The 21,060-nt window shown below is 45.4% G+C and overlaps 2 protein-coding genes across 3 annotated transcripts in view; one reads left to right on the top strand and one right to left on the bottom strand.

Annotated features, from left to right (window-relative positions):
- IFT74 (intraflagellar transport 74) overlaps nucleotides 1-21,060 on the top strand; it is a 464,653-nt gene that overhangs the window by 94,527 nt on the left and 349,066 nt on the right. The window lies entirely within an intron of this gene.
- LRRC19 (leucine rich repeat containing 19) overlaps nucleotides 1-21,060 on the bottom strand; it is a 73,126-nt gene that overhangs the window by 21,524 nt on the left and 30,542 nt on the right. Inside the window, exon 3 of the mRNA XM_069240743.1 lies at nucleotides 6,570-6,693. Within this exon, the coding sequence (XP_069096844.1) occupies nucleotides 6,570-6,693 (124 nt within the window). The remainder of the gene's footprint in view (nucleotides 1-6,569; nucleotides 6,694-21,060) is intronic.

The following is a 21,060-nucleotide window of genomic DNA, read 5'->3' as shown; positions in this document are numbered from 1 at the left end:
CCAGGGGAGTATACGGAGGAGGCTGCTACCTTTCACGCTGTGGTAAGGAAGGCAGCTAACTTTCTGGACCTGCCTTTGCCGGTGGCAGAGGCGAAGCACAATTTATTGACGGAGGTACTGCATCCGGCCTCTGCTGCAGCGGAGCCTCTCTTGCCGTTTAATGAGGCTTTGCTTGATCCGGTGTTAGAGGTGTGGAAGAAGCCAGTATCTTCCTCGGCGGTTCATAGGGCTGTGGCCAGGAGATATCGTGCTGCACCATCTGACCCTGGCTTTCTTTCTAGACAACCTACGCCGAAGAGCTTGGTGGTGCAAGCCTCCTGTTCATCGAAGTCAGCGCCTGGATCTTTCCCGACGGTACCTGGAGACAGGGACTCCAAAAAGCTGGATGCACAATCCAAGAAAATATTCTCATCTTGCAGTTTGGCATTGAAGGCCACCAACGCAACTTGCATTCTGGGGAGATACATCCATGCTCTTATGGACGATATTTCATCTTCATTTACGGAGCTTCCCCAGGGACTCTTGGATGTTGTCTCGGACGCCCAGGCTGCCGCAACCCAGATTATCCAGTCTGGGCTGGACACGACCGACTCGGTGGCTAGGGCGATGGGCACGGCTGTGGTGGCAAGGAGACAGGCCTGGCTCCGTAATTAAGGGTTTTCTGCGGACGTGCAGTTGACCCTATTGGACCTCCCGTTTGATGGGGACAAACTGTTTGGAGCCAAGGCAGATTCGGCCGTGGAGCGATTTAAAGAGAGCAGGGCCACAGCCAAATCGTTAGGGCTGCAAGCTTCTTCTTCCTCTGCCTCTTCCAGGTTTTTCAGGAGGTTTCGTGGATTTGGGCTTGGCTCTTCCTCCTCTCCCTTTAGGGGGAGATTCCAGCAACCCGCCTCTTCCCACCCCTATAGATCATTTAGAGGGAGAGGTAGGGCCCGCACCAGAGGAGCCTCTCAACAGCACTCTGCCTCTTCCTCGTCCTCGTCCTCTGGAGGGGTGCAGCAGGGAAAGCAGCCTTAGGCTTCCACCATTTCCCACTCACTCCTCTCCTGTAGGGGGAAGGTTACGGCATTTTCTCCACAAATGGGAGACTATTACAACGGACACTTGGGTTATCGGTATTGTGGGAAAAGGCTACACCCTTCCCTTTCGGGAGTTTCCGCCCCCCATCCCGCCCGCCCATCTTATTGTTCAGAAGAACACCTCCTGTTGCTAGAACAGGAGGTTCAAGTCCTCCTTTCAAAGGGTGCGGTGGAGTTGGTCCCAGAACAGGAAAGGGGTCGAGGTTGTTACTCAAGGTACTTCCTGATTCCCAAGGAGGATGGTCGGTTGAGACCGATCCTGGATCTGAGGATCTTGAATTGGTTCCTCAAACAGGAAAAGTTCAAGATGCTGACCCTAGCACAGGTGCTTTTGGCGTTGAACAAAGAAGATTGGATGGTGTCTGTCGACTTGCAGGACGCTTATTTTCATATCCCGATACTCAAGTCGCCCAGGAAGTATCTCCGGTTTGTGGTAGGGTCGCAGCACTATCAGTTTGCGGTCCTCCCGTTTGGTCTTACTTCAGCACCTCGAGTTTTCACAAAGGTGATGTCTGTGGTTGCGGCGGAGCTCAGAAGGAAGGGGATAGCAGTATTCCCTTACTTGGACGACTGGTTGATCAAAGCCAAGTCTCCGGAGCTTGTGTCGCATCATCTGCAGTCAACAACCCAGTTGTTGTTCAACCTGGGCTTTTCGGTGAACGTGCCCAAATCTCACCTGGAGCCCTGTCAGCGCCTCCTGTTCATAGGGGCAGTACTGGATACAACATTGAATCGAGCCTTTCCTCCGCCTCAGCGGATTCAAGATATTCAGGAGTTGGTTCCAATGTTTCGAAGTGGAGCAGTCGTTCCAGTCCTCAAGGTCCTTCGTCTGCTCGGTCTGTTTGCCTCCTGCATACTGTTGGTCACGCATGCTCGCTGGCACATGAGGGCTCTTCAGTGGTGCCTCCGAAGGCAGTGGTCTCAACACAAAGGAGATCTAGAAGGTGCGGTCAAGATCTCCAGAGATGCTGCTGTGGACTTGGAAGTGGTGGATTGCGAGCAACAATCTTTCACAAGGAAAGCCGTTCGCGCAGTCGCCACCAGTTGCCACGGTCATAACGGATGCTTCCACTCTAGGGTGGGGAGCTCATCTGGGGGATCTGGAGATCAAAGGACTTTGGTCTCCAGAGGAACAGATGTTTCATATCAATCTGTTAGAGTTACGGGCTGTACGTCTGGCTCTCAAGGCCTTCCTCCCTTCCCTTCGTGGTCAGTCGGTACAGGTCCTGACGGACAATACTACCACGATGTGGTACATAAACAAACAGGGAGGAGTAGGGTCGTACCTTCTCTGCAGAGAAGCTCTTCGACTATGGTCCTGGGCAAAGGACCATCAGATTTGCTTGGTAGCAAATCATCTGGCCGGGGTCTTGAATGTACGTGCGGACAGTCTCAGTCGCCAATTCTCGGCCGACCACGAGTGGCGTCTCCATCCAGATCAAGTCCGTTTAATCTTCCAGATGTGGGGGTTTCCTCGGATAGATCTGTTTGCCACTCTGGAGAACGCGCATTGTCCGTTATTCTGCAGCCTCCAGTATCCGGTGCATGGAGCATTGGGGGACGCGTTTCAGATAACCTGGTGCGACCAGTTGCTTTACGCGTTTCCCCTCATACCCTTGATTCCTCGAGTGTTGAGGAAGATTCGCCAAGACCGGGCCCAAGTCATCTTAATAGCTCCGGATTGGCCAAGGAGGGTGTGGTACTCCGACCTTCTCCAACTCTCGCTGTGCCCTCCGCTCCGTCTCCCTCTCAGGGCAGACCTCCTCTCGCAGTCGCAGGGGCAGGTTTTACACCCCAACCTCCAGAGTCTACACCTACATGCCTGGAGATTGAACGGGGCAACCTGAGTTCCTTCTCTCTCCCACCTGATGTAGTGGATGTTATATTAGCGGCCAGGCGACACTCCACTAAATCTATCTACGCTAATAGGTGGTCTAAATTTGTTATGTGGTGTGGAGAGAGACAGATTGATCCCTTACATGCTCATCTGTCGGACGTTTTGTCTTTTGCTCTGTCTCTAGCGCAGAAAGGTTGTGCAGTGGCTACCATTAAGGGTTATTTGTCGGCTTTGTCAGCCTTCATTTGTCTTCCAGACCAACCATCATTATTTAAATCCCCTATTGTTCTCAGATTCTTGAAAGGTCTTCTAAATAAATATCCTCCAAAACCATTCGTTATGCCTCAATGGGATTTGTCCTTGGTCCTCACTTTCCTTATGGGGTCCCCTTTTGAGCCTATGCATTCTTGCCCCTTAAGGTATTTAGTTATTAAAACAGTCTTCCTGGTGGCTATAACATCTGCAAGGAGAGTGAGTGAGTTGCAAGCCTTATCGGTAAAACCCCCTTATACAACTTTTTATGGGGATAAGGTGGTGTTGAGGACCAAGGCTGCTTTTCTCCTGAAGGTTGTTTCACCTTTCCATTTGGCCCAGACAATTACTTTGTCCACGTTCTATCCTCCGCCTCATCCTTCTAAGGAAGAAGAGAGACTACATCGCTTGGACCCAAAGAGGGCGTTAAGCTTCTTCATTGATAGAACGAAGGATTTCAGGCTGGAGGATCAGCTGTTCATCGGATACGTGGGCAAGAGGAGAGGAAAGGCAGTCCACAAGAGAACACTCTCCAGGTGGGTTGTTCTTTGCATTAAAATCTGTTACTCTTTGGCAAAGAAGGATCCTCCTGATGGCATTAGAGCTCATTCCACCAGAGCTAAGTCGGCCACTTCGGCCTTGGCCAGAGGTGTTCCTGTGGTCGACATCTGCAAGGCCGCAACTTGGTCGTCCCTTCACACTTTTGCGAAACATTACTGTTTGGACTCTGAGGTCAGAAGGGACGGCCATTTTGCACGGTCAGTGCTGCAGGATTTCTTGGGTTGACCATTTCGGCACGCACCACCGGGCGTGGTACTGCTTTGGGACTCTATTCATTAGGTGAGGAATCCACAGGTAGTTGTATCCATCAGAAGAACGAGTTACTTACCTTCGGTAACGACTTTTCTGGTGGGTACATTAGCTACCTGTGGATTCCTCACTGTCCCACCCGCCTCCCCGTTGCCTTTCTGGTCTTACCAAGTAATCCTTGAGTGCGCTCCTCTTGGTCTTCAAGGTTGCAATAGATTTTGTATATATGGATACTTGTATATATATATATATATATATATATGTATATATCTTTGTGTATATACATGATTTGCATATATTTGTTTGTTTGAGTTGAAAAAAAAAAAAAAAAAAGAAGAGTTATATTAAATCTACAGCCATTTTATTGCAATGTTGTGTGATTTACAATGTTATCAGATGTTGCCTTGCTCTTTTATTGCATTTGGTTACTATTCTCATGCACGTAAAAAATGTTGGTACTGACGTCGGCGAGGACCTCTTATTGCCAGTATGACGTCAGACAGCGTCGCGTTGGCTAGAGTGACGTCCTCATCGACGTGCAGAAGCTAGGAAGAAGATTTCCGTCGAATGCTGGCGCCATGGGAGTATTCATTAGGTGAGGAATCCACAGGTAGCTAATGTATCCACCAGAAAAGTCGTTACCGAAGGTAAGTAACTCGTTCTTTAGTGACATCTAAATAATGCAGTCTTTTAGCCAAACACAGCCTTGCTGCCAGGATAAATGAATGGACCTTTTGTTCTGACACATTATACATTGTAGAAATGAGACAATTTAGAAATATTCAATCTCCTAGAGCCCCCAGCAACCCTCTCACCTAATCTGCCTCCACCCGTAAGGCTGAGCTACAGCAGCATCAAATAGACATTGACCTACAAGGTAAGAGTAGACAATGACTGTTGGTGTCTGCATCAAAAGACATGCTGGATACATGTCTTTTGTCTTCATTCAGGCATCTTGGACAATCAGGTGCCCTAAGCAGATGTCTTAATGCTTCCTAGAAATGGAGGGTCATCAACAAATTCGTTCAGACGTGTATGTTTACTCAACAAGATCTTTATGTCACAAAGAAAAATATTTTGTGTCCAGAGATCACTATCCATTTGAGACCAGGGGCAGAGATTCTCAGGATCATCTGTTTGTCAAAAAATAAATGCCTTCTTTTAGAACTCCTACCCTATGAGACTATTCAGGCATTCAGGAGAGCTAGTACCCTAAGAGGGCAAAAAAAGTAAACAAAGTTGTGTGTTTGTGAATGTTTAGATATCTTTCCAAAGGTTGACCACCCCATTCACACATAGAAACGTTCTCAAAAGAGAGGCTTTTTGGAGTAGGTTTCTAATTTGAATGGAAAGGTTTCATGCTGTGGCCTGAAAGTGGCTTCTTTGCTAAAAAAACAAAAAAAACAACCACATTATCCCTCTAGAGATAAAGAAAAAAAGTTTATTCTGCTAATGTGCATTTCTGATATGGATTTATCTTTAAATCCTTGGTGAAAATCTACAGTTTGTAGATGTACAACTTTATTTAAAATGTAAGTAAATCTCCCCATATTTGTCTTCAGATGGATCTTACCTTAACAAGTCAAAATAGATCTTCTACTTTAAAATGAGTCAGACAAATTCAATTTTAAAGGTTTGTTTTACTTGCATCTGCCCATAAGAGATCCACATCCTCATAGGCACCTAAGCCTTTCTTTGCCTTTCATCTTGCACAAGCCTCTCAAGCTACTTATTTTGTGTAATGTATCCTTTCTTACTTCCCCTAGCAGAATTTTAGTATATTACACGTTTTCACCCAATGAACAAAACTTTATTTTTCATGAAGACAAGAAGGACTTTTGGAGGTTTCTATATTTCTTTCCTAAAGTTATTTTTTTCTCGAAGATACTTTCATGTAAGCATGTCTATTTAATGTACATTTATTTCTTCTATGACTGTACTTTTCTAAAGTTCTGACATAATTTCCCAATATTTCACTTCTCCTGACTACATGAAAGTGCGTTCCCCATTGAGAACGAGTGACAGCTAGGATTAAAGCTAGGATTAAAAATACCACATTCACCAGGAGGGGTGTTTTTGCTTTTCATCATTGTTGTAAAAATAAAAATAAATCATTAAATGGTATTCTCTGTTGACTGACTACATGTGCCTAAATGTTGAGATCATGCAGTAAAATAATTTTGGCTTATTTCCTAAGTGGCAAGTACCATTCCCAAAAGACAATTTGCATCATTTCCTTTGAGAAAAAGTCAAGGGTAAGGCACACAATGTCAGAGAAATCTGTGAAACACCATTCAATGGTATTTATTAGTATGGATGCATCCAGAAAAGGAGGTCGATACTCAGTGTTTTCAGGGTCAATGAGAATTTTCCAAAGTGAAGAAGACACCTGCTGTGTGGTTCTACAAATCAGGTGCTTTGGAAAATTATTTCAACAAGTTACTTGTCTGTTTCTGATGCTTGTGCATGTGCTAAAATATATGTATATAAAAGGATTTGGATTTCGCCGTAGGGTTCGTAAACCCTGGACTTTTTTCACAGTTGGAGATACATTGTTTTATAGAAGAGTAATTGAAACATGAGAACTGTACCATTTCCAGCTGTGCTGTTTCCAGTGTTGTTTGCAGCAGTTGTGGGCGATGACGTTAAACTGATAACAACAGGGGTAGAAATCTTCCCAGAAGAGGTTTGTGGAGGAATGGTGCTAGAAGATGCCTTTTAAAAAAAAAAAAAAAAAAAAAGGTTTAGTTGAACGTCAGCGCCTGGTGTATATGCATCTTCATGTAACAGCTTCAGTGGGAGTATATACTATATATTTAGATATGAATTTGGGTAAGATCAGCTTTCAACTTTGAACATGAGATATATTTTCGTTGTACCTTTGAGTTGTCCGAAAGTCAGGAATTATATATCCTTGCCACCCACACTATTATGTTATTCCGTTGGCTGGTTTAATAAAAGGCATATCAATCTCTGTAGTACTGGGTATGTACATTTTATTGCTGATGTATTTATTTTCTAAAAGGGGAGATGGTCCATGTAATTATTTGTACCACGGAGGGTAAGCATTATGGGGGTCATGACTTTGGTGGATGGTTTACATCGTCTGCCGAAGTCCCGAAAGGCAGGTTGCCGTCAGTGCGGCTGCCTCCCCGTGGGCCCCATTATGAGTTTCCCACTGGCCCAGCGGGAAACGGCCTACAGCATTGTTTTCAGTCTCCGCCAGCCATTTCATGGCGGTGATACCGCCAAGAAAACACTGGCGGAGAGGGGAGTTGTAATCCCCAGGGCAGCGCTGCGTGGCGGTGCTGGCAGTCCGAACATAATTTGGTGGTCAGACCGCCGCCAAAGCCAGGGTCATAGTGACCCCCTATATGTCCCAACAAAAGCCAAAAGGGTCCATGCCTAACCAGGAACTGTACTGAACTACAGATACTGTGAAAAGAACCAGGCAGCTGGACACACTTTGGCGATCTATTTATTATGTCATATTATTATGTAAATCAACCTATCTATCTACCTGTGTTGTCCTGCCTTGTCTTTTCGATTTTCTTCTGTCTGTCCTCATCTGCTCATTTTATGGCAATTCACAGATGGTTAATTTGAGGCATCTTTTTAAGCCAGACAAAGACCCTACTGGTTTAGGCTTTGTCCATAACCAAAGACGTCATAGACCGCAGATCTATCACCTGAACAAGGATTTACCCAGACCCAAAAGTGATATGGGCCCCGTGCAGGTTTCCACTGACCAGGCCAATGAGCCCAATCCTGAAATTATTAGATAAAGTCCAAAAAGCTGACACTGTATCTCACATGGCTTCTTGACTGGGATCACCTCCACTGGATAAAGAGAATATTTCGGAAAGATCCAGAAAAGACTGGATTTATCTAAAAATGTTGGAGATTGACATACTACAGGTAACATGGGTATGTTAGCAGATTATCACTGTGAGAAGTACCAACAAATGTACTCTAGCTATATTGCAGATATCTAGCTAAAATTATGGCTAGGTGTTCCTTCATTTACATTTCTCATATACACAGTTGTAAAAAATAATGCAAGCTTCCAATAAATGTGTGCACTGTGTCAAAATAATATGCAAAAAAATTGATTATTTGTTGAAAGGGAGAATAACACACTTAAGAGAATAATCACAATCCTTGTCAGGATGAACCATTACAGTCACCTATTAATAATGTGCTTAACTCGCAGGGAGCTTTGCACAGAGCAGTCAGGCTTAACTTCGAGGCAATGTGGAAAGTGTTTATGCAGTACTCAAACAGTAATAAAGTGAAAAGACATCACAGGAAAAAATACGAAACCAATGTAGAAGACTAGAGTAACCTTTAATAAATAAAATGACACCAAAATGACAAATATCCTATCAGTAAAACTAGAGGTGTGAACTTTTCAAGTTTGAATAAAAAATAGCACCAAAAAGCAAAAGGTGCCAACTGTGGCTATCTGTTCATGCTAGACCGGGTCAAAGTCAAAAGTTAAGGCTGACCGCAATGGACCGCAGGTCTGATATAAGGGCCAGGTTCATCACGATAGTTCATCACAGTGGAAAGTTTACCTCTGGGCTTAGAAAGTTTTCTGGAGAAAAGTGGTAATTGACACATTGGTAGTGGGGCAAGCTGCAAGCTGGACCCGATGCAGGGCTCATCAGCGATGCATTGCTGAAGAGCAGGGTCCTGGTGCAGTCCTGAACAAAGATGGGAAAGCTCAGACCAGCTCACGCCCATGCTCAGAAAGGCCTTGATGTTGATGGGTTGTTGCTCAGCAGTGGTTCTGCTAAATCCCTCTAGGTTCAAGCAAGAAAATTTGTCTGGAAGTCAGGTCTCCTTCAGCAAGGCAAAGTAGCAAGTTAAACCTGTAGGAAAGTTCCCCTTTTGCAGGGTCACCCCCCACCCCCACTTTTTGCCTGATATCAGATGCTAACTTGACTGAGTGTGTGCTGGGACCCTGCTAACCAGGCCCCAGCACCTGTGTTCTTTCCCTGAACTGTACCATTGCTTCCACAATTGGCACACCCCTGGCACACGGCTAAGCCCCTTGTAAAAGGTGCTAGTGGTACCAAGGGCCTTGTGCCAGGGAGGATCCCTAAGGGCAGCAGCATATATTATGCCATCCTAAGGGACCCCTCAACAAACCCATGCGCCACTGCTCATTGTGTGTGTTGGTGAGGAGGAACATGTGAAGTCGGCATAGCATCCCTCTCTGGGTGCCATGCCTACAAAACACTGCCTGTGGCATAGGTAAGTCACTCCTCTAGAACGTCTTAGAGCCCTATGGCAGGGTGCACTACACCACAGGTGAGGGCTTAGCTGCATGAGCAATATGCCCCTACAGTGTCTAAGTCCATTCTTGGATCCTGTCAGTGCAGTGTGGCCATATTGAGTACATTATCTGGGAGTTTGTCATTATAAACTCCACAGCTCCATGGTGGCTTCACTGAAGAATGGGATGTTTGGTATCAAACTTCTCAGCTCAGTAAGCCTACACTGATGCCAGTGTTGGATTTATTGACAAGTGCACACAGAGGGCATCTTAGAGATGCACCCTGCAATTCACCCATCTCTCTAGTGTGTGGCTGACTGGTCTATGCCAGCCTGCCTCCACAAGACAAGTTTCTGACCCCTTGGGGTGAGAGCCTTTGTACTCTTAGTAGTCAGGGGCAAAGCCTGCCCTGGTTGTGGGTGCTTCACACCTCCCTGCTGCAGGAACAGCAACAATTGGTAGTGAGTCTCCAGCCTTTTGTTCTGCTGCCACAGGGCACTCCAGCTAGTGGAGATGACCGCCCTCTCCCTCTGGACCAAGCCCCAGTTTTGGCGGCAGGTCTGGTAGGAAAATTAGTAAACACCAGGAGGAATGTCCAACCTAGGGTGCCCAGAGCTGAGATGAACCCTTCCTGGCAGAATTCTCCATCTTGATTTGGAGGGAGATGGCCAATAAGGTTAGGTGTGTGCCTCCCTTCCCAAAGGGAGTAGGCACAGGAAGAGTGTAGCCACCCTCAGGGTCGGTAGCCATTGGCTACTGTCCTCTGACCACTGTAATGCCCCTAAATCTAGAATTTGGGGGCACCCTTGAACCTGGCTCTTCAGATTCCTGGCAGCCTTAAAGAAGAAGAAGAACTGAAGAGTCGCACCAGCAGAGAAGACTCCAGACAACAACTGACTTAGCCCCAGCCCTACCGGCCTGTCTGCAGCTTCAAGACTCCTGCTATAAAAAAAGACAACTCACTGTGCAGGACCAGCGACCTCTGCAAACCCCCAGAGGACTGTCTGACTACCGAAGGTCCAAGAACTCCAGAGGACAACAGCCCTGTTCATGAAGAAAACTCTAACAAGCACTACAGAACCCTCCAGATCCGTGAGTCCTGCCCACTCTGCACCCAATGCCCATAGCCTGAGTCCAGGTGGCCCACCTGACCAGAGAGAGTCCCCAGGCGATCCATACCTCGAGTCCATCCCGGGTTGACCCCTTCTGGCCACCACAACAACACCTGCAGCCTGAATCCAGAGGACTCCCCTGACTGCAACAGGATTCAGCGAAGATTACCGACACCTAAAGGTACCCCTGCACCCGCAGCCCCCTGGCCTTGGGGAACCCAGCCGACGGTCCATCGACGTCCAGAGGAGCCTCAACTTACCTGTCCAGCTGTTGGCATTCTTCAGCCGACCTCCTGGACCAAGTCTTCAGCCTCTTTGTAAACCCGGAGTTCCTGATTGAAAAGCTTTGGGCACCCAACTCTGTGTTTGCACCCTGCACCCAGCCGCCCCTGCGCAGCTGAGGGGTTGTGTGTGGTGCTTACCTGCGCCACCTCCGGTGGTGATCTAAAGCCCCTCAGGTTCGTGACCTGACCTCACGGATACAGACCTGCAAACCGTTCTCTTTTGAGCGCCCCAGTCTCCATAGGATTCCATTGGGTGCCCGACACCAACTTTGACCTCTGCGCCCAGCGTGCCCCTTGTTGCTGTTGGTACACCTTTGGTATCATCCTAGACCTTGCCCTGTGGACACCTTAGCCCCCTAAGACTGGGACCTTAAGTCTAGTACTTACCTGTAAACTGTGTATGTATTTTTCCCCCTAGGACTGCGTTGCCTTCAACGAAAATTGCACTGTCTACTTTTGATACTGAAAAGTATTACTTACCTGAAAACTGTATTAAGTGTGAATTATAAACAAATTGCATTTGTTACTTGAAAGTAATACATTCTTGAAACTGTACTTACCTGCAACAAAGATCCTTTTGGTTCTAGAAATAAATTAACAAAGTATATTTTTTTGATACATAAAACTTTAGACTGGAATTATTCATTGAGTGTGTGCCTCATTTCTTGACTGTGTGTGTACAAGAAATGCTTAGCACTACCCTCTGATAAGCCTAACTGCTCCACCACAAAAGAGAGCATTCGTGTTATCTATTTTAGCCTCTGTAAAACCTCTGGGGATCCACTGGACTCTATGCACACTATACCTTATTTTGGGATAGTGTATACAGAGTCAGCTTCCTACAGAATCCGACCGGCAATTTGACGTCAGCTGCTTCAGCTTGACGTATGTCCCAGTTCTTTGGTGGAGGAGTTTGCAAAAAGGTTCTGTGTCCCACTTTTGCAGTTTGGACAGGAGGCATACACTGTAACACCAGCCAAGGGTCCAAGATCTGGGAGGTACCACTTGGGGGTTAGCACTCATTACAACAGCGGCCAGCAGCGGGGTCCATGGCAAGTCCAGATGGAACTTGTCAGCTGGGTAGTTGCAGGAAAGGGCTCTGGAAGCTTTTTGTGCCCCTGTACCTCAAAAGGAGGTAGGCCAGCTGATCCTTGGAGTCACTTTTGGGGTCCTGGGTACAAGGCCAGTAGATCCAGTCTTCCTTCAGGATTTAGACAGCCAAGCAATCCTTCTTCAGATCTTCACAGGTCCAGACGTGTTCTGAAAGAGGTACTGTGGATGCCACTTTTATGCCCAGTGCAAGCCTGTGGATAGGGTAAACACCTGGCCACTCGACCATGGAGGTAAAAGTTCCCAGGGGTGCTCAGACCCACTTTTGCAGCACTTCCTGTTTATTTTATTGTAAACTATGCCACAGTGCCCTTCTCTACCTAAACCCAACATGGCAGAGCCCTTTGTTGTCTAGTCAGAGCGCCCTGTGCCCACCCAGAGGTGTGGGTATTATAACTGGAAAACCTTACCTTGTGGTTGCTGCAAACCAGTTCTGTGGCAGTTCTTCCCTCCCACTGGCTTTGGAGTCAAGCTGACTAGGAAGACCAAAGGAGGTAGACTGAGGTGTGAGATACATCTGCCAGTGACAGGGTAGACACCCTATGAAGCTCAGGAAGGAGTTAGGTACAATTCCCCTAGGCCATCCCACTCAAGGAATTAAAACTGTTCTTCACACCCAAGCTTTTTGTCTGCTGTTGGGGAGCAATCCACATCTCACCACAGGAGAACCATTCACCAGGCATGTGACACTGGACACTGGCAGAAAGGCACATTTGACTTAAGCAGGAAAATAACAGATTTCTCAAAGTGTCATTTTCTAAATAGTAATATAGTACCCAACTTTACCATTAAGTTGGATTTTAAATTACTATTAAAATTAGTCTTTGAATCATTTTTCTAGATGCCCCCAACCCAAAATTAAGAACTATGGGCCTCATTATGAGTTTGGTGGGCGGCAGAGGCCGTCCGCTAAACTCTTCCCGCCATCAGGCCACCTGTGCGGCCTGAACCCCTCCGTCCTTTTTAGGAGTTCCCCGCAGGGCTGGCGGGTGGCAACAGAGTTTCCGCCCGCTCGCCCTGCGGTTAACAGGGTTTTAACATTGCAGCCGGCTCCTAATGGAGCCGGCTGTAATGTGGAGGTGTGGCGGGTGCAGCATCACCCGTAGCGCATTCCACTGCCCATAATTCAGGCAGTGGAATGCACGAAGGGGCTGTACATGGGGGACCCTGCACTGCCCATGCCAATCGCATGGGCAGTGCAGGGGCCCCCAGGGGCCCCCCAAATCCCCATTCCACCAGCCTTTCCATGGCAGTGTAAATCGCCATGGACAGGCTGGTGAATGGGGATTACAACTGCCGGGACCACCTGTACCCCCAGGCTGGCGGCAGCCTGGTAATGTCGGAGGTTGGACTGTGGCAGCTCCGTCACAGTCATAATGTCGCGGTTGGACCGCCACTTTGGTGGCGGTCCGACTGCGACCGTGACCGTAGCGGTCTGGTGACCGCCAGGGTCATAATAAGGCCCTATATGTTCTTACAACATAACCTAGTGTTTACCTGTCAGGAGAGCCAGCCTTATTGCAGTGAAAAACAACTGTGTATGTTTTTCACTGTCAAGACATGTAAAACCTTAAATGTACATATCCTACTTTTTAAATATCGTGCATCCTGCACTATGGGCCTTCAGGGTCTACCTTAGGGGTGTATTAAAAGAAAAGTTGAGGCCTGGCAAGATTTTTATTTTGCCAAGTCAAAATGGCACATTAAGAACTGCCCACCCAGGCAGCCAGCAGACCTATATTAATGTTTACTTTGCTACTTTCTTGTGTAATACTCATTAGGCAACAATGGTTCTCATTGGCATCGTTTGCCAAAGATATTGTGATAGGAGTCTAATTAACCTCTTAAAGAAATCAACATGTTTTTAATAATTCACAGAAACCACCTTAATCAAAGTGACGAGTTTTTTTTATATCAACTGCAATAGGTTACACATAACGACATTCAAACAGTAGAGCATAGTGCAATGTGCCCTCAGTGACAAAGCTACAACATAACCAGTTACATAAATCATGAATTAGGCATGGGCTAATGTGATGGTAACAAACAACAGTATAAAGATCTCAAATTATTCCATACTGTACATCCAAAATATGACTTTTTGTTATTTGAGCAAGTCGATGATGTTTCAACCCACACTTGACATACTACGGTCTCATCAGGACAAGACGTTAGGGGCCTCTTGTCACTGTTAATTAAGGTGCCATGAATTACATGTTGATTTCATTGCAATGTTGTTTAGCCTCCTATCGTGCTATCTTTTGCAAATGATGCCAATGAGAACAGTTGTTGCCTAAAGATTATTCTCTACCCTGGTTCCCATGGGTGTAAGGGTTTCTCTTGTAGTTTGTTAAGATACTTTAGTGGGTGACACAGTGACTGCTGCAGTCCACAAATAGCATTTAATTTATAAGCCTTGGGTACATGTTGTACTGTATACTAGGGACGTACAAGTAAATTAAATGTGCCAATTAAGTATATGCCAATTTTATCAAGTTTAGAAAAGCACAAGTACTTGACCTCTGGTTAACAAGAGTAAAGTGTGCAGAGTGTTATGGTCAACAAAGACATGTTCTACTACAGAAGGCAAACATTTGGGGCATTTCTAACAAAACCCATTTGCTCCTTCTGTGCCTGCCTTACACCCATCCAAGGAGTAAGTCTGAGACCTTTGTTTAAACTATTGGCTGTCAAATGTGTTTCTATTACAGTAAGTCTTTCTGATGATTATGCATGCATTTGTCTAGTGCGGCACTGCAAGTACTTGCTGGGTGCCTAGAATATCCACCAGATTTATTTGTTCATTGGTGCGTCTTAAAAATGATCAGCTGAGTGGTCCCAAATGGTCATCTTTGTTCTTTAGAGAGCTAGTCTCTTCTTAATTATTTCTAATATGTAAACCAAAAACAGCTTTCTTTAGATGCTTCTGACCTCAAAATGCCACTTTCAGATGTTTCTTAGTGTACTTCAGACCAGAAGAAATGCACACTTCTTAATGAGAGCTCTAAGGATTCTAAGTTCTCTAGGTCATGCAGTATTGAACTTAGGCTTATTTTTATTCCGTTAAATAATACACCAAAGCTGTAACACACCACGGACACTGTGTTAACATTTATATTTTTATTAACTGACAAGTTTTCGTTCTCTTCTCTTCATCTCACAGAGAACCCTGTGTTATTGTTTAAGACCACATCCACGCACAGAAATATCATCGTAACAGAGCAATACCCAGGGTAATTTTTTCAAATTACCTTTGCAAAAGCCTTTGAAAAAGATACTGAACTAAACAGCATCTTACAGAACCTGTAAGCATCGAGCAGAGTTGGAAAATAAATCGGTGGTTAGGGATTTGATCTTAAGTCGATAAAGGCTGATAAGAATGCTGCATTATGTTTACATGTGTTGCCCAAAGTTACCACCATTTATTTGATGGTGAGCATGGGATGCCAGTTTAACCCAGTATCCTTCTTTAAGTCTTATACAACTTTGCACATGTATGAGCCCCACTGTGCTGAGTGGCCAGAGAATTCTAATAAACATTTCCCTTGCCAAATACGGCATGAGATGTACCTTGTTATTAACAGGAACAACAATGGCTTTCAAAATGATTTTATGGTTGAGCACAGTTAAGTTGCTCAACATTTCAGCATAAACATAAAACAAACTAATTTACCTAGCTCAGAAGCATTATGATTCAATTTTGTACCTAAATTATTCCTATGTCACCATCCTTAAAGTGAAAACCCCTTCTGTGCAATATGGTTATGCCGTCACAATTCATATAAACATTTTGCCATGTGCATGGTACCCATCAACCCCATCAGAACTTTTTAACATTAAATCAGTTCAGATCCGTCTTCTCACCCAACACTTTCAAATCTTGCAGTACTCTGTCAAACACTTCCCCATCAAGTAACGTGAATGGCAACCCTCATCCTTTACCACTTGTACTATCTTTCTATCCATTAAAATGTCTCTGTTCAGCATTTCAGTTACTAAATTCTCAACATTCAAACCATGTTTCAGCTTCTTCACAAGATTCTTCCACACTTTGTACTTTGTACTTTTTACTGATTAGGCACAGTTTCAAAACGTTGCTTTTTTTGCTACAATCACAACAAATGGCACTATATATTCCACACACTCTTTGCTAGTTGCCACATGTATCACACTTGCTACAGTTAAAACATGTCATTATCCTTTCTTCTCTAACAAACTCATGGCTCACAACTCAGACTTATAGACCATTCACCACCCTCCTAAAACTGAGGGTCACTGTGTGTAACACTGCTTTATATGGATTCTTTTTTCTGCTATACATTTTCTCTTTGCAGTGAGCTGTATGCTCAACCATCTTAGCCAATGGCTATTTATCTGTGGTTATTTCTCAACAGTTTATGAACTAGTAACTTTCTTTCACTTTCTAATATCATAATATCTTACTAAATGGTCTAAGATTAACTGGTCTACAAAGCACAATACTGGAACACAGCTCATGGCATTGAACACTGCATTTATCCTTGATCATTTCAATCAATCAATCAATCAATCTTTTCTAGAGCGCACTACTCACACATATGGTCTCACAGCGCTAGATCCACAAAGGCTCTCTAGCATTATAAGACATATCTCATAGAACCTATTGACATTTTCCCTGCCATGGGTATCAGGTAAGCTATCATAAATCCTGCTTACTCCCATTCCAAATTACACCCCTACAAAGTATGTTGCCTTAAGACAGAACACTTTACTTTCATTCACCACCAGGTGACTCTCAAGCAATTTATTCAGTTGTTTTCTTATTAGGTGAGGCTTCTCTTGAAAGGACTAGGATATTGGGAGTATGAACATTCTCTGTGTAGCCCTGGTGATCCAATGCTCTAGCACAACAAAACACACCCATACAGTAGGTATATATATATAACAAACCAAAAACCCAGAACAGAGAACAGAAATAACAAGTTAATAAAATTCACCCTGAGTCCACTTAATGGATCTACATTGTCCTCTGGCTAATTGCGGCTTACAATGTCATCCCAGAGCAGCATGCAGTTTTGCAGTCTTTACTGACATCACACTGTCACTTAGCAAAAATGTGGTTCTGCAGTGTCTGTCTCCAAAATAAGTCATGCATCTCTCCCCTTTTCCTTTATGGGCTGTCAATTTAAGCTCTTTGCTTTGTGGCTTCAGATTTCCTTTGCTATTGGCACCAGCATCCTTCACTGTGTGAGAGGCATAGCACCTCACAGTGAGCCTTACAGTAGCAATCTTTTGAGCAGCATATTCTTTTTCTGTCCTTAGGAGATGACAAAACATGCCAACATGCACCAAAACCGTACACCATACAAGGTAACTTATGCACCCTCAAAGGTGCAACTCCCTTAAACCAACAGGACAGCAAGCCCTGAGATTAGCTTCAGTATGATACGCTACTTAATGCATAGAACCTGCACACCCAGATATCTAAATTGGGAAAGAGTCCACAGTGGCCTAGAGGAAAATAAAGTTTTCATACCAGCAAAGATAGTTTATGTAGGCTTGAGGCAATGATAATTTCATTAACAGTAAACAGTTTACAGAGGAATGAAAAAAGCTTAAAGTCAGTGGGAAAGAAGGCTGGTTAAATTAAGTGAGCTGACAATAACCAGTGACTGCCTAGTCACAGCGTGGAAGTGGGTATACTATACACTCTTCTTCCAAACCTCAGGATACAGTTTGTCCTGGCCTATGGAACCAAAACAACAGTGTGCTTCTTACTCGACCTACATGTTAATTCAGGACAATACTCAAAATGTTCAAATGTTAGGGTGCATAATTATCAAGATCACACAGTGATACAGAGCTGATGATGTCTATGGCTGTACTTTGTGTGGCCACATTCTGCTTTCTCTAAATCTCATTTCACCACTAGCGACAAAACAGACAGGCAGTATAGAAACATCATACAATGATCATCCAGCTTAACAGATTGCTTCCATTTGACACACCAACCATAAATGGCATACCAGCCTTACAACCTATTGTTTTATATCCACACTACTTCCAAACATTAATTCTACAGTTATCCAACAGTGTACCATATATTAGCTAATTGGCTCTATCACACCCTTTCATTCCAGTGGTTATCTTCTCTTGCTGAATGTACTTGGGGTCTAATAACCTAGAAATGATGCATTGTCATGGTTGTTGCATGTATTTTGTGACACAGGGTAATGCAGGGTAAGACTGGGTAATGGAAATGCACATTTGAATAATTGCAACTATTTTATTTGTATTTGTTTATGTGCTATATCAGCTATTAGAGACAGTATATATATATATATATATATATATATATATATATATATATAATAATGTCTCTTATTATATATATTATCTAGTAGTGATCGCCACTAGGTAGTTTTAGTTAGAACCATGTTTCCATAGGAAAGCGTTTTTTAACTTGCCTATATCTTTGGCATCATTTGATGAATCTTCACCAAATTTTCCAAAAAAGGTGTCTCAGTGATTCTTGTTGCGCATGGAAAGTTTCAGGGTGATCCGTCAAGCGGGGGCTTTAGGAAAATTCCACTGTAGGCATGGTTACCCCCTAACGTTTTGCCTTTTGTTGATGCTAGTTATGATTGAAATTGTGCTGGGACCCTGCTAAACAGGCCCCAGCACCAGTGTTCTTTACCTAAACTATACCTTTGTCTCCACGATTGGCACAGCCCTGGCACACAGATAAGTCCCTCGTACATGGTACCCCTGGTACCAAGGGCCCTGTGGCCAGGGAAGGTCTCTAAGGGCTGCAGCATGTAGTATGCCACCGTGGGGACCCCTTACTCAGCACATTCACACTGCCTCACAGCTTGTGTGTGCTGGTGGGGACAAAAAGACTAAGTTGACATGGCACTTCCCTCAGAGTGCCATGCCCACAACCCGCTGCCTGTGGCCTAGGTAAGTCATCCCTCTACCAGGCCTTACAGCCTTAAGGCAGGGTGCACTATACCACAGGTGAGGGCATAGCTGCATGAGCACTATGCCCCTACAGTGTCTAAGCCAATTCTTAGACATTGTAAGTACAGGGTAGCCATAACGAGTATATGGTCTGGGGGGTTGTCAAACACGAACTCCACAGTTCCATTATGGCTACACTGAATACTGGGAAGTTTGATATCAAACTTCTCAGCACCATAAATCGACACTGATGCCGCTGTGGGATTTATTGAGAAATGCACACAGAGGGCATCTTAGAGATGCCCTCTGTATACCAGTCCAACTACTAGTGCTAGGCTGACCAGTTTCTGCTAGCCTGCCACAACCACATGGGTTTCTGGCCACATGGGGTGAGTGCCTTTGTGCACTCTGTGGCCAGGAACAAAGCCTGTACTGGGTGGAGGTGCTTCACACTTCCCCCTGCAGGAACTAACACCTGGCGGTGAGCCCCAGAGGCTCAAGCCTGGTGTTACACGCCCCATAGCACTACAGCTAGTGGAGATTCCCCCCTCCCACTCGGACACAGCCCCCACTTTTGGCGGCAAGTCCGGAGGAGATAATGAGAAAAAGAAGGAGGAGTCACCCTCCAGCCAGGACAGCCCCTAAGGTGTCCTTAGCTGAGGTGACCCCTTCCTTAGAAAATCCTCCAACTTTCTTTTTAGGATTCCCCCCAATAGGATTAGGGATGTGCCCCCCTCCCCACAGGGAGGAGGCACAAAGAGGGTGTAGCCACCCTCAAGGACAGTAGCCATTGGCTACTGCCCACCAGACCTAAACACACACCTAAATTGAGTATTTAGGGGTGACCCTGAACCGAGGAAAACAGATTCCTGACAACCTGAAACAAAAAGGACTGCTGACCTGAAAGCCCTGCAGAAACGACAGAGACGACAACTGACTTGGCCCCAGCCCCACCGGCCTGTCTCCAGACTCAAAGAACCTGCAACAGAGAAGCATTCAGCGGGACCAACGGCCTCTGCCGACTCGGAGGACTGCCCTGTCCCCAAAGGACCAAGAAACTCCAGTGGACAGCTGCTCTGTCTAATCTACAAAGAAAAAAACATCTTTAAAGGGACTCTAGCATCACTCTGGAAGCGTGAGTCCCCAACACTCTGCACCCAATGCCCCCGGCTCGTGTCCAGAAGAACCAACACTGCAGAGAGGACCCCCAGCCGACTCCCATGATGTGTACACCCTGAGATGACCTCCATGCACCCACACAGCAACACCTGCAGAGAGAATCCAGAGGCTCCCCCTGACCGTGACTGCCCAGTAACAAAGAACCCAACACCCAGAAGAAGCACTGCACCCGCAGCCCCCAGGCCTGAGAGAAACCAACTACCGGTGCAGGAGTGACCAGCAGGCGGCCCTCATTCTTGCCCAGTCGGTGGCTGGCCCGAGAAGCCCCCCTGTGCCCTGCCTGCATCGCCAGAGTGCCCCCCGGGTCTCTCTATTGATTTCAATCTAAAACCCGACACCTACTTTGCACACTGCACCCGGCCGCCCCTGTGCCGCTGAGGGTGTATTTTGTGTGCCTGTTTGTGCCCCGCCCCCAGTGCTTTACAAAACCCCCCTGGTCTGCTCCCTGAGGACGCAGGTACTTACCTGCTAGCAGACTGGAACCGGAGCACCCCTAGTCTCCATAGGCGCCTATGTTTTTTGGGCCCCTCTTTGACCTCTGCACCTGACCGGCCCTGTGTTGCTGGTGCTGGGTGTTTGGGGTTAACTTGAACCCCCAACAGTGGGCTGCCTATGCCCCAGAGACTGAACTAGTAAGTGCTTCACTTCCCTGACAAACAAACCTTTACTTACCTCCCCCAGGGACTGTTTTTTTTGCTGTGTCCACATTTGAAATAGCTTATTGCCATTTTTGCCAAAACTGTGTACATTACGGTTCTAATTCAAAGTTCCATATTTACGTATGCTAAGTACCTTACAGGTTATGTACTTACTTGAATTCTGAATCTTGTGTTTCTGAAATAAATTAAGAAAATAATATTTTTCTATATAAAAACCTATTGGCCTACAGTTAAGTCTTTGAGTGTGTGTTCTCATTTATTGCCTGTGTGTGTACAACAAATGTTTAACACTACCCTCTAATAAGCTCACTGCTCAACCACACTACCACAAAATAGAGCATTGGTATTATCTAATTTTGCCACTATCAACCTCTAAGGGGAACCCTTGGACTCTGTGCACACTATCTCTCACTTTGAGATAGTATATACAGAGCCAACTTCCTACAGGGGCTGAGAAGAAAAGAGCTAAAAAAACATTGCATTTCCCATATTAATTCCCATAAGATTCTTTCAACAGG

This window comes from Pleurodeles waltl, chromosome 1_2, assembly GCF_031143425.1.
Source record: "Pleurodeles waltl isolate 20211129_DDA chromosome 1_2, aPleWal1.hap1.20221129, whole genome shotgun sequence".
In the NCBI taxonomy this organism is placed as follows: Eukaryota; Metazoa; Chordata; class Amphibia; order Caudata; family Salamandridae; genus Pleurodeles; species Pleurodeles waltl.
The sequence above is the reverse complement of the archived record's forward strand: the minus strand, read 5'-3'. Positions and strand labels throughout refer to the sequence as shown.